Source organism: Octopus sinensis, linkage group LG6 (genome assembly GCF_006345805.1).
Source record: "Octopus sinensis linkage group LG6, ASM634580v1, whole genome shotgun sequence".
NCBI lineage: Eukaryota > Metazoa > Mollusca > Cephalopoda > Octopoda > Octopodidae > Octopus > Octopus sinensis.
In genome coordinates this window covers 73,851,571-73,865,606 of record NC_043002.1, presented here as the reverse complement: position 1 = coordinate 73,865,606, position 14,036 = coordinate 73,851,571, and the positions used below count along the sequence as shown (strand labels likewise).

The following is a 14,036-nucleotide window of genomic DNA, read 5'->3' as shown; positions in this document are numbered from 1 at the left end:
GGACATTATTCTTACCAAATGATGTATTTACAATAAAACTTTATAAGTGATGGCAATGTATTAATTCAGTGTTTATAACATTTAGACTTAGTGCTTTATTATTAATATATAGTGAAATAATTACGTCAAGTGATATAGTTATTTCAATTTTTTTTCCTAATTTAATCTTTAACATAAATAGCAGTCGTATGAATATGAAATAAATAAATTAAATCACCTTGTTCTTAAACATTATTTGTATGATTGTTGTTTGTTATTTGTTATTTTTCTAACACTATCTTGTTTTAGAATCATATCTTAATTGCAAAACTATCTAATTACTGCTCCTTACTGTAATGAGCCACAAGTCATGCTCTCTGCCCCATTTCTCCCATTAGTCTTGTGGGTGCTGCAAAAAGGTCATAGATATTTCCAGTCTGCTAATTCCTTAAAAGAAAAAAAAAAACCATTTCCATTTATAAGATTTTCTTTTTCTTTTTGCACTTGAAATATGAGTGAAGTAACCAAAAGGTTTAGTTTAATAACATCACTTTTATTGTTTGTGTTATTTAATTGATGTTCAGTTTGTGTTAGTGAACTGTATTTAAATACTCTCTTTTAATTTAATAACTAATTACGTTAAATATATGACTTACCAGTTATCCTATCATATGGATTGAGATTTCTGGTAGTAAAATATACAATATAATACTGTCTAGTTTATATTTTGTTTGCTTTTCTTTTTTTTCATCAGTCAATAAAGTTTCATAATTGAATATTAAGTTATAAAAATTGATCCAAAGGATTAAAAATTTTCTATCTGATACAATAAAAGTCCTGATTTAGGAGGTAAAAGGTTATATGGTTTTTATTGAAGTTTACAAGATGGGGTTTTGTTTCATTTTCTATTTGTTTTCTTTTTGGCTTTACATACTCCATTCTTTTTTCTTTGACATTTGGGTATATAAATATTATAATTAAGATTTGTAAGTTAATTTTCTTTACTTTGTTTTGTTTTTAGTGTATATATTATTTATTTTTAATGTATATGTGTGTGTATATATATATATATATTATTTCTATAATGTTTTCTTCATTCAACAGATGGTAAATAGAGTCTCTCAGATTTGAAAATGTTATAATTTTAGATCCAGATTTTTCAGAGTGGTTTGAAACTTTCAACCAGATTTTGATTAATTTTTTTTTTTAATTCCTTATAAAAATTTGATTATTTTTAGGGATTAGACAGTTACTTTTTGTATTTGTGATAATTTCTTTCAGTGAAGTGGTCTTTGCTTTTTTTAGTTTTGATATCAGTTTGGGATTATTGTATATTTTCTTTTTTTTTAATTTACAGTGTACTTTGTTGCTTATTGTAAATAAGCAACAAGTACATGAATAATGTATCATAATGATTATAAACCTTTATTATATTTGGCAGTTTGCATAAATGATCCGGACAACCCTGCAGTATTGATAGAAGGTGTGTTATTTCGAGCACGTTACCTTGGTTCTACACAATTAATATCTGAAGGGCAACCATCAAAACCAATGAGAATGATACAAGCACAAGAAGCTGTTGGACGAATTAAGGTGAAGATACTTGACATAAATTTCTTTTATGTTAGAAGTTATTTTATTTACATATTATTTTTCTATTTTATTTAGATTTTTAAATTCACTAGAAAATGGTGTCCAAGTGTTTTACACACACACACACCACACACACACACACACACAAATGATCTTTATGGGTGCTACATTATTTTTTTGCTCCAGGGATAAATACATTACTCTAATTATAAACAAGGCTATTTGATAAATGAATATCAATAGGATTCAAGGTGTGGGACTTATTCAAGATATATTTTTTATTACTTACCTGATGTAGTACTTCCCTATTTCCTATTTTTACAGTATTTGACAGGCTTTGGAATATCTTGTGATTCTTTTAAGTTATTAAACTTTAGTATTTCAACCATCCTGCTGCTGTGTATTTATTGTTGAACAAGATCATTATAGGTGTATATATTGTTCATACACCAGTCATATAACCAATACCTATACTGTATGGGTTTACGTTGAATGAAGGGCTAGTCTGAAACTTTATTCCCATTGTTGCCTTTTTAAGACATCCTCTATTTCATTATATTATGATAAGGTATAAATGAAAGGCTGTGCTACAAGAGTATTTTGAATCAGGATGACAAAATGTTTGGCTTAGATCCATCATCATCATCATCATCATCATCATTTAGCGTCCGTTTTCCATGCTAGCATGGGTTGGACGGTTCTACTGGGGTCTGTGAAGCCAGAAGGCTTCATCAGGCCCAGTCAAATCTGGCAGTGTTTCTACGGCTGGATGCCCTTCCTAACGCCAACCACTCCGTGAGTGTAGTGGGTGCTTTTTACGTGCCACCCGCACTGGTGCCAGACAGAGCTGGCAAACGGCCACGAACGGATGGTGCTTTTTATGTGCCACCGGCACGAGGGCCAGGCGAGGCTGGCAACGGACACGAAACGGGGCGGTGCTGGCAACGGTCGCGAAACGGAAAGTTCTCTTACATGCCACCGGCACTGGTAACACATCTGCAATTTCCATTGATCGATTTCCATTGATCGATTTCGATTCTGATCCTCACTTGCCTCAATGGGTCTTCACAAGCAGAGTTTCGACATGCCACCGGCACTGGTAGCACATCCGCAATTTCCATTGATCGATTTCGATTCTGATCCTCACTTGCCTCAACACGTCTTCACAAGTAGAGTTTTGTGTCCCAAGAAGGGAAGGTATGCATACGTAGGCTGGCTCCATCCCATGTAGAAGGCCACGGGTTGTGGACTCACTTGTCCTGCCGGGTCTTCTCGCGCACAGCACACTTCCAGAGGTCTCGGTCTCTAGTCATTTCCTCAGTGAGACCTAAAGTTCGAAGGTCGTGCTTCACCACCTCGTCCCAGCTTTTCCTGGGTCTGCCTCTTCCACAGGTTCCCTCAACCGCTAGGGTGTGGCACTTTTTCACACAACTATCTTCATCCATTCTCGCCACATGACCATACCAGCGCAAACGTCTCTCTTGCACACCACAACTGATGCTTCTTAGGTCCAGCTTTTCTCTCAAGGTACTTACACTCTGCCGAGTGTGAGTACCGGCATTACACATCCATCGGAGCATACTGGCTTCATTTCTAGCGAGCTTACGCATATCCTCAGCAGTCACAGCCCATGTTTCACTGCCATGTAGCATGGCTGTTCGTACACACGCATCATACAGTCTGCCTTTCACTCTGTGCGAGAGGCCTTTTGTCACCAGCAGAGGTAAGAGCTCTCTGAACTTTGCCCAAGCTATTCTTACTCTAGCAGTTACACTTTCAGCACACCCGCCCCCGCTGCTGACTTGGTCACCTAGGTAACGGAAACTATCAACTATTTCTAGTTTTTCTCCCTGGAAAGTGACGGAAGTTGGTCTCAGAGCATTTTCAGTGTTTATTGTTCCTGAGCATCTGCCACATACAAAAACCATCTTCCTAGTTAGCCTTCCTAGTTAGCCTTCCATATATTATTCATATATACATTATTATTAGTTCCATATATTATTTTGCTGAAAATATACTGTTTTTAAGACATGTAAAAGCTTTAAGCATTAAATGGGATTTGACAAAGAGAAATACTTTTTGTAAAATAGTATCTACAAAAGGTATTCCGGTAATCATCAAAGCTAGATGACCGAGTTGTTTCCCTTTGTTTTGTAAACCCATTCTAGGTTAACTCCAAATATTTTCTACACATTTCAATATATTCAGAGTGTGCTAGTGCACTGCATTGATATATATATATATAAAAATAATAATAAAGGAGTAAAGTGAAGTGCTTCCCTTACTGATCTCATATATGGTTTAAGTAAGTGAAATTTTGTTTTGATTAGAGGAATTTTCATATTGACTTTGCTAATAATTCTCAAATATTTAAAATTTGCATTATAATTGGTAAAAGACAACAAAAACCTAGTTGTAGTTGTAAGTGAATCTCAATGAAAAAAGTTGATAATTTCACAACAAATATTTATTCACTGCAGAAATCAGAAATACACATGCAAAATTTTGTTACCCTTAACTACAGAAAGTGGTTTCATTTACCAGTCTATCTTCTGTTGGAACTTTTTCTTGTTTTTCATATGTCAAGTTCATTGCGGTAACACAACTTGCAGAAAATACCAACTTGAATGTTTTGGTAGATATTTAAGTCTTACAGGAATAACCATGAAGTTTAATTTCTCAGTTTAAGGGTTAATAGAAAATCTGATCCTTGTTAGCAGGCAAGGAACATGTTTCCATTTTATTAGAAATGTAGCTGATTTGCACCTGGTCGATGAGTTGAGAAACTTTTTTTTTTTACAAGTGGAAAAAAAAATGTTTTAGCCACTAAGCTTGCATAATTACACAATATGAACCAAGGGAAATAACTCATTTGGGCCAATAATATGAACTGCGATAGATTTACTTTTTAGTAAGAGAAAGAAAAGAAAAATCAGCGGTTATTGTAAGCAACTTCCTCAGAAGAGATTTAATTTTAAGAAATTGGATATTAATTTCACGAATGCATTACTTTACATGCTCTCTTCAAAATCCAATCTTTGTTAGCCTACAGTACCCATTACCATCTCTTTGTTTACTGACAAATCCAAAATTCTCAAGCATACTGTGTAAGAAGTTTGCTTCCATACCTCATCGTTTCATGTTCACTCCCACTGTGTGGTATCTTGGACAAGTATCTCCTGCTATAGCCTCAGGTTGACCAAAGCCTTGTAAATAGATTTGGTTGATGAAAAGTGAAAAGAAGCCTATTATATGTATGTGTGTTATATATAGATTTTCTCTTCATAAGCTATGATTGTCTTTCAATCCCCTTCCCTGCCCTCTACTCAGGTTTTCGCCAGTCACTACAATCCCCACTCCCTACTTGCGCCTTCTTGGCAACACTTGACTGTGTATATTACTACCTTCGTACTTCCCTTTTCTTTACCATCACATCTACGCTTTGATCCTTGTTACTTGTGAGTATACACTGGCACTTCCTTTCTCTCTTACATTTTTGCTATTTCCTACTCTCTCTTTCTTTCTTACCCTTGCTCTTCCCTCTGGCTGGGTAGTCACATATCTCCTCTCTAGCAGCATATATATATCTGCCCTCATTCTTGGTCACTCTCTTTCTGTCTCTCCCTGGGTAACCATGTACCTTCTCTATAGCAAGACACTTATTTCTCTGTCACTCTCTAACATTTCATCCTCTGACATGGGTTCCCCTCCTCAAATGCACCTGCCCCTCTCATGATTCCTGGTCTTGCAAGCTACTTGGTGACCCTGCCAGTGCTGGTGCCACATAAAAAGCATGCAGTCCACACTGTAAAGTGGTTATTTGGAGGGGCATCCAGCTGTAAAAATCATGCGAAAACTAACCTCACCTGTGCTAGTACGACATAAAAAGCACTGAGTCCACTCTAAAAAGTGGTTGGTGTTAGGAAGGGCATCCGACTATAAAAGCCTTGTCAAAGCAGACAGTAGTATAGGGTAGTTTTTCTACATGGCCAGCTTCTGTGAGCCGTCCTGCTCATGCATGCATGCATGCATGGAAGATGGATGTTAAACAATGATGATGATATATATAATTATGTGTGTGTGTGTCTTTATGTTTGGCCCCTGCCATCTCCTGACAACCAGTGTTGGATTTTTTATATTCCCATAACTTAGTGGTTTGGTAGAAGATACTGATAGAATGAGTACTAGACTTAATAGATAAGTACTGGGGTTGATTTGTTTTGCCCAAACCCTATCTGGTCAGTACCCAGTGACTGAAACGAGATAAATTTCTTTAAATTATCTCCCCCTCCCTTTGAGCTCTGCTGAGAATTACTTTTGGCTTTTTACTTTTTCTCCAACTAAAAGGCAAAATGGTAAACAGTTTTTGCTGCATCATTCAAAATATAACTTTTAACAAATATATGTAAATCCATGCCATCGTTCCACTACAGTTATTTCCCTTAGTTCATATTTTTGTTTTATTTCACAGGTATTCTATTAACAAACACTATTATAAAATACAAATGCATTCTAGTTTCAACTTGGAATTGATAATTCTTGTATTTGTATCTCAGTATCATAACCAGTTAACCATTTCACAATGTATTTACTACTTTTAGTTAAAATGAATTGAAATTGTTATCCAGCTTTCTTGATACTTACTGACATTATGGCATATGCATTATTTTGAGAGCATCTAAAATGTATAATCTTTTAATATAAATGTATTTTTCAGAAAAAAACCCATTTAAAAATATATTATAGTATAATTTTGAGATTTTCCTATCTTAAAAGGGTTTTGTGTGTGTGTGTGTAAAAAGTACAACAGCATTTACAAGTAATATTTGCTTTCAGGAATAAATTTTGGTTTGTAACAGGTATATTAACAACACTGGCTTCATTGATCATTTACCATATCATTAGTTTTTTTTTAGTTTTTAGTTGGTTTTATTTTTTAGCTTTTTATGCAATTTAATTAATTATGTATGAAATAAATAAATAGATTACTTCATTACTGAAAAATGTGCAGATTATTTTATATACAGAAATAATAAAGAATGAATTTTACCTAATAAAGGCTTACATAATTACTTAAACCTCTTATGGTAACAATGAAATCTCTTCCAACAAACTATTTGCACATTAAATGTTCATCTGTTTGTTGCAGACTTCTCTGATGTATGCCACTTAATGAAAAAGTTCATATAAGTTATATTTCATTATCATGTTTTATGTGTTTTTACCTCGTCAGTATGTGTTCTTATGATTTTACTGAAAAGTTTTATCATCGTTATCATCATTAACGATATTTGAAATATAATTACGAAAGGATATAGATTTAAGCTTGTAGTCACACTTTGAAGATTACTTTCATATCAGGACTGATTCAGAAGTCCAAAACTGTTTTAATTAATTCTTTTCTTGAAAATCACTAAATATATTATCTTTATTTTAGATTTATATATATTCATGTATCTATGTAGCAAGATAAATTCTTTTCAATGCTAGGAAACTCTATAAAGGTAGTCAATAGCTTCTGCTATATTGGTAACCTAACTGGCAGTGAAAGAGGATGCTCAGCAAGCATAGTAGCTAGAGTAAGAACAGAGTGGAAAAAGTTCAGGAAGCTATTATTATTATTATTATTATTATTATTATTATTATTGCTGGTGACATGAGAAGTCTCTTTTTTGGTGAAGGGTAGATTGTATGGAGCTTGTGTACAAAGTGCAATGCTGCATTGTAGGGAGACATGAGGACTTAGTGCTGAGGATGTGCAAGTTTGGACAGAAATGAAGCAAGTATACTCTACTGTCTGAATAATGTTAAGACACCTATATCTGACCTTCTGTTCATACTGTAAACTTTCATCACCTTGCACACTGCCAGTTGAGGGGTCCAGTCTTGCTAGTTACTCAGTGACCTTGCTGCTGCTGGGACCATATAAAAAATGTTCAGTACACTCTGTAAAGTGGTTGGCATTAGGATGGGCATCCAACCCTAGAAACTGTGCCAAAGCAGACAGTTTGGTGCAGTCTTTTGACTTGCTAGTTACTATCAAACTGTCCAACCCATGCCAGAATGGAAAGAGGACATTAAATGATGATTATGATGAATGGTGCGGTATAAACGAGTTGAGGAAAACTAAGTATAAGAGCAATCAGTCATACTGTGCAAGAATGGCGACCAGATGAGTTTGGACATGTAGTTTGGATGATAAAAGATGGGTAAAAAAGTGCCAGGAGATCCTAGTAGATCTACTTCCAGAGAATTTTCTTAGTATTTGAGAGAATTAATTTTCTGTGTGCTTATTGTGTTTAATGCTCCTGCACATCTGCTGTATACAAAGTCTACCTTCTCTATTATTGTACCTGTGATTTTACTATACTTCTTGTGAGTTCATAGTTTATACTTCATGGAATTCCTATCATGCCCATTTCTGCATATCAAACAGGGCCATTTCCCTGATGGTAGCAGAGTCCTGTCTTCTTTCTTACTAATATGTTAATCTTTGCTTCATTTGAGGTTACAATTCCAGGTTTTGCCTCCATGTCTGGAATTTCTTCTAATTCTGCTACAGATTCAAGATATGAGAACTAGGTCAATAGCATACAGGAGTTCCTATGGACAACTGGTTTCTGACTCCTCTGCTGTAGCTTGGAGGATTATGACAAATAGAAAGAAATGAAAACTGAGCCCTGGTGGACTCTTACCTGCATGCTAAATTTATTGCTGTTCTTGTTGACTCTTACCTTGATGATGGCATCCCTGTATATGGCTTGTACTACCCTCATCTATTCCTAGCTTCTTTAGTGATCACCAGTTTACAAAGCATGGAATCCTGTAAAAAGGCTTTCTCTAGCACACTGGCAATGAATGCTAGGTACTCTGGCTTACTACTAGCTAAATACTTTTACTGCAGTCGTTTCACTGGGATGACAGCATATATTTGATATGTATATGATATGTATTTTTTTATATATTTGCTCCCCACCTTCCTCTCTCTCTCTCTCTCTCTCTCTCTCTCTCTCTCTCTCTCTATATATATATATATATATATATATATATATATATATATATATATATATTGTATAAAGATATATCCCTGTGTCTATGTTTTATATAAAGATATGTTGCATAGGTGCGAAATTGCATTGATCTTTTGGCCAATAACTGATAAGGATTTGGCAACCTTCTCTGTCTGTTTTCCATTTGTTTGTGCATTTATTATATTCTTTTTAACTTACATATATCTTGTATTAAGATATATGTATATATATTTTTCATAAAATCATATATCTTAGGTGTATGTATTTCCATCTAAAAATGTATATTGTCCATATATATGTATATATGTTTATGTGTGAGAGAGTGAGTGTGAATTAGATGCAATCTTGTGCTATGTGTGTATATGTTTAAGTTTTATTTATCCTGATGAACTCTTTTTAATTTAATGCATTTTAACATTTCCTCCTTTTCTCCCTCACTTCTTTCATATTACATTTTTAGGCTTCGGTGAGTTATCTCATTCTTCCTTTTTTGATATTGTCTGTACAATAGTTGTAAAACATCTCACCCATATATTTAGTTACTACTTGCTATTTATTTCTTTACTCGCTGTAATTTAAGAAAGCAATATTCAGTATTTTTCATTTAAAGCTATTTGAATGTAGAAGAATCTTCCTTTTTTTTTTCTTTTTTTTTTTTTTGGAGAATACAGTTAATATTTATTTTAATATAATTAATAAAAATACAAAAAGAAAAAATTCAAATATATTTGCGTTGTAACTGATAACTTAGCATTACCTTGTTGGAATCCTGCCACCTTCAATTTTTATTATACTATAATATAAACACTACCTTTAAGTCTTCCAATATATTTTGAAAATTTTAATTTGATTTTAAATTGACTCTGGACAGGAAAAAAAAAAAGGAAGATATTCTTATCATTTAGAATCATTTCATTTGAGTCTCTGAATTATTTGTTGTGTGTGTGTGAAATATTATTTCTGTTGAATTTTCACTTAGTCTTAATTAGTTGTTTGTAAATTTTAAGGTCATCTTAAAAATGCTTGAAACAAACATTCCATTCCTGGTTTTAATTTTCCATCACTTTATACTTGTATAGTTGTTTGGAACATAAGATGCATTCTCTCCTCTGTTTAGATTCTGAATTTAAATTTTTTACATTTATATACTTATGCACAAATCAGATGACTTTATGCATAAATCAGAAGTTGTGCTTATGCAAGAAATCAGTTGTTTTATACTTGTTGTAAACATATTGCATTCTTCTGAAATTACCATTTTGATATGTATTTCCTCAATACACTAAAATATTTTATTTTGCTAAATAAGTGAAGTGTTTAGGGTCATGTAAAAAATATTTCTATGGCAATTTTAGTGAAGGAAAGTTACTTTTTCTTTTCTATCAAACTCATATCTGTTTATACATCTGTAAGTATGAGTAACTGAAGTTTTATCTGTTTATCATAACATTCAAACTGGAAACCTTCATATTGTGAAACACTACTAGTTGTTGATCTTTGTTATTTTTTCTCATTTATTCAGGAAATGCATTATTGCTTATTCATTTTGTATGTGTGTGTGTAATGTATGTGTGTTCTGTTGTTTTTCTGGCTATATAATTTAAATTTATTACCAATACAGGAAAAAGCCTGTTTCTAACCCAGAAATATGGTTCTTTCATTGTATTTTATAAAGCACCAGCTAAGCGATCATGTGTGTATGTATTATGTATACATACTAATTTGTGTGTATCTATGTATATTTTTCTGTGCAGAATTGAAGTCAGTTACTAGAAAAGTGACAAGGATTCTTTGAGTCAAGATACATCCTGCAATTTGTGAATATGAGAATGAGTTAATAAATGCATATATGTGGGTGTATATCTGGATGTGTGTGTATGTGTGTTTACTATATGTACATATAAGATTGTGTATATATGTTTATTCCAAGAAATTTAAATGAAGAATCTTTAGAATGTTTTGCACATCTTCACTGTATCCACTAATTAATTGGATTTGAAGGGTGTGAGTGAGTTTGCTTTGTTCTAGCACTTTTGGGCTTCTATTTTCTATTTCAAATCTGTTGTTTCATTATCCAATGCATCTATGATAATTACAGGAAGACATTTAGATCCAGGATACAAAAGTTGTAAGTTCTGCATCAGTTCCTCATTGATGATCTTTTCTACAACTTTAGATGAGACATTGATCTCTATGGGCAACTAACTTATAAATTATGATAGTTGTTCCCTGTCCCCTGAAACAGTGTGAGGTCTGTTGTTTTTGCATAAGTTTGTTGTTTCTATTGGATTGCTCCACAGTATTCCTTATTTTTAAAGGTGCGGATTCATGGGTCTGGTGTGCTTTTTGTATGAGCATCAAGACAATCCTTCATGTAATAGCATTGTAAATATTTTTGGCTACACTGTCATGTCTCATGAAAAGGTAGTGTGACATTTTGAGGCAGTTGTTGTTGATGTAGATTGTATCTTTCCTGCAGCAATGGGCACAATCGATGTGTCCTCTCATATGTATGTATATTTGCCCATCCATTCACATACATACATTTTTTCTGTCTATATATTTAGCCTAAAATAGTAAATGCATTTTTATAGTATTTTCTTCACTTTTACTTGATACTTTTTAACTTTTAAGTAATAAATTTTGTAAACTATTACCAAGATTTGATGTTGTAGTATGATGAAAGAATTGGCTACTAATCTTTTATTTTATCTGTCTATAAGGCCTGTTGTCCTTAATTTTCATTTAGATAGCATTTCAATTTTTTTTATATGTGAGAATGTTTTATATAGTAAGAATGTGTCAAGTTTTGAAGTGTCTTCTTTACGGTCTTCTTTTGTCAGCATTATCTGTTCACTAAATATGTGTAGTCTTTATATTATTTTGCATGCATATATTCACATTTGAAATTTTTCAGCAAAACTAATTTTATTTATTTGTTCAAAACTCTGGAATATCATCATGTTTTATTTATTTATTTATTTATTGGCACAAAAATGTCTTCACATCATTATCTCAGCGTCAAAATCATGCACTTCATTTAAACAGCCTTTAATTAGTATAATTTCAGCATTCATATGGCACCAGTCTCATTATTTTCCTAAAATTCATTGTGATGTATTTTAGCTTTATTTATTTATTTTTTTTTGTTTGTTTTGCTTTTCTATTCACTTTGATCTCAGTGATTTTATGTATTTCATATATTGTAGTTCTAGAACATTATTTTATTATAACTTTTTGTTTAAGCACAATGTCAGTATCTCACTTTTTAACTTATTTAAGAATAAGTGAGAAATTGAGAAATATATTGTCTGTCATTTAATGAATTTTTATGTATATTTCATACTGATACATGTTTTTCATTCATATGATCCCCTTTGATTGAATAAATATCAAAGGTACTTGTTATATCTTCGCAAACACTGGTCAACAAAAATAAACTATTTTTTCTTCAGAGATGCATCCAATTGCATCCTTGGCAGGAATTCTAAGTCTTTCTTTAGCATTTTTGGACTTTAACAGTTTCTTTTATCTCATTTTTTAAAAATATTTACAGTATTTTAAATAGCATTTTATGCAGAATTTGTATATCACTTGAACTGAAACAGCCTACAGTTGATTAATTCAAACATAATTAATTTTAACCTTACTTTTATATGGTAGATTCAATTAAATACACTACACATGTTTGTGGAGAATATACATTATAATGCCTCCATTCCAAAATCCCTGCTATCAAGTTTCTATTACATAACTATATTGATGGAATCATTCTTCTTACTCTTTGCTAATGGCATCAAGATTTTCTTGAAAGAAATTTAATGAGACTATTAGAAATGTAAGGTGGTTGGTGTTAGAAAGGGCATTTAGTTGTAAAAACCTTGCCAAAGCAGACAGTGAAGCCTGGTGCTGTCTTCTGCCTAACCAGCCCCTGTCAAACTATCCCGCCCATGCCAGAATGGAAAATGGATGTTAAATGATGATGATGATTACACCCATTTCTTTATAGGTGTCAAGGAGTTTCTCAATCACACTTCTATATCCAGGGAATTTATTTCTCAGAAAGTTTTCATATAACCACTCAAAAGCTTTCCAAGCTGGTAATTCCAGTGTCTTGAGCATTTGTTCAAATTCAGTACTTTTTAAAACCCCATTGATCTGCAGCCCCACAAAAGTCCACTCTTTGCACTCACATTTGGAAATTTTCCTTGGAATGGTATTCAAATCCTTTTGAATTGATTTTACCCACTGTTTTTACAAAATCTTTCATTAAATTAAATATAATATGGATACATGGTAAAAATATCTTCTTGGGGTCAACTAAGAGGACAGACTTGAAACTGTTTATTCATGGGACACATGGTGACCTTATTGGCCAGTTGCATTTAACAATGATCTTTTGTTACATGACTCCATTGTCTGTGGCAAAGCATTGATTGTTTCTTAATTTTTTTTTTTTAATCATTCAAATAGTCCACATGATCAAACAGTGCAGATTTTAAGTGGTACCCACTGCTTTTCTTGGTCTCCTATACAGCAACCAAACTATATCTAGTATATATATAGATCTCTAGTGATAGTTTAACTGTGTTCTGGATGATTTTTACATTTATGAGGAATGTTGATTAAATGGTAATGGTCTGATTGACTATTCTAAAGAATAGAAAATATTTCAAAATATATCTGTAAAAAAATACAATTGGTCTAATCTCAAAAACTTTGTTCTTCTGAAAAACTGAAGATAGCTTCAAAAGTGCTTTCTGATTCACTTAAATATACTCCCCAATGGAAATTCTTTGTTGACCAGTGTTTACTGTTGCAAATGCTTATAATTATCAAAGCCAATCATAATATATTCCTCTAACACTTATAATACTCTCTTTCTCTGTACTCTTTTTTTCAATCTGTACACACACTTATAGATTATCATTACAAGTGTTTTCAAGTGAACATGTTTCTAAAATTATTAACTACTTCATGACTAGTATTGGAAATATTCTAAACAAAGAAGCCTTAAATCTAAGATATATATTTGTGAGGAACTTTCATACTCAAGTCAAAAATTCTCTTTTGCATTAACATTTTGTGAAATTTTACCAAGAATATGGTAAAATTGGTTTATCCTTTATAATCCATAAATTTTCTCTAAGAGTCAATTCTATTACTATTTGGTAATTGATAGCCATATATATGTTCTTAAATTAAGTGTCCATTATTTATTAATGGACCTCTTTTATTTTTTCAAAAGAGTTTTACCAAGGTTCTGTTCGCTGTTTAACTCTCAGTGTGACTTTTAAGATTCACATATTTTTAGAATATGTGGTACCTTTCTTAATTTCCTAATGTGTTGTTAGTTTTCTTCTTTTATTTCCCTTTATCATTTCACTCTTTAATACAACCCTTTTCATTACATGTTCTGCTCAATACTGAGAG

General features: G+C 32.6%; 1 protein-coding gene across 21 annotated transcripts in view; it reads left to right on the top strand.

Annotated features, from left to right (window-relative positions):
• Positions 1-14,036, top strand: part of LOC115212775 (amyloid-beta A4 precursor protein-binding family A member 2) — a 248,648-nt gene that overhangs the window by 137,152 nt on the left and 97,460 nt on the right. For 16 of the 21 annotated variants that reach the window (XM_036504010.1, XM_036504018.1, XM_036504015.1 and 13 more), the window contains 2 exons: positions 1,421-1,572; positions 9,064-9,069. In XM_036504010.1, the coding sequence (XP_036359903.1) occupies positions 1,421-1,572; positions 9,064-9,069 (158 nt within the window). The remainder of the gene's footprint in view (positions 1-1,420; positions 1,573-9,063; positions 9,070-14,036) is intronic. The other 5 variants (XM_036504007.1, XM_036504003.1, XM_036504013.1 and 2 more) reach the window with 2 other exon arrangements.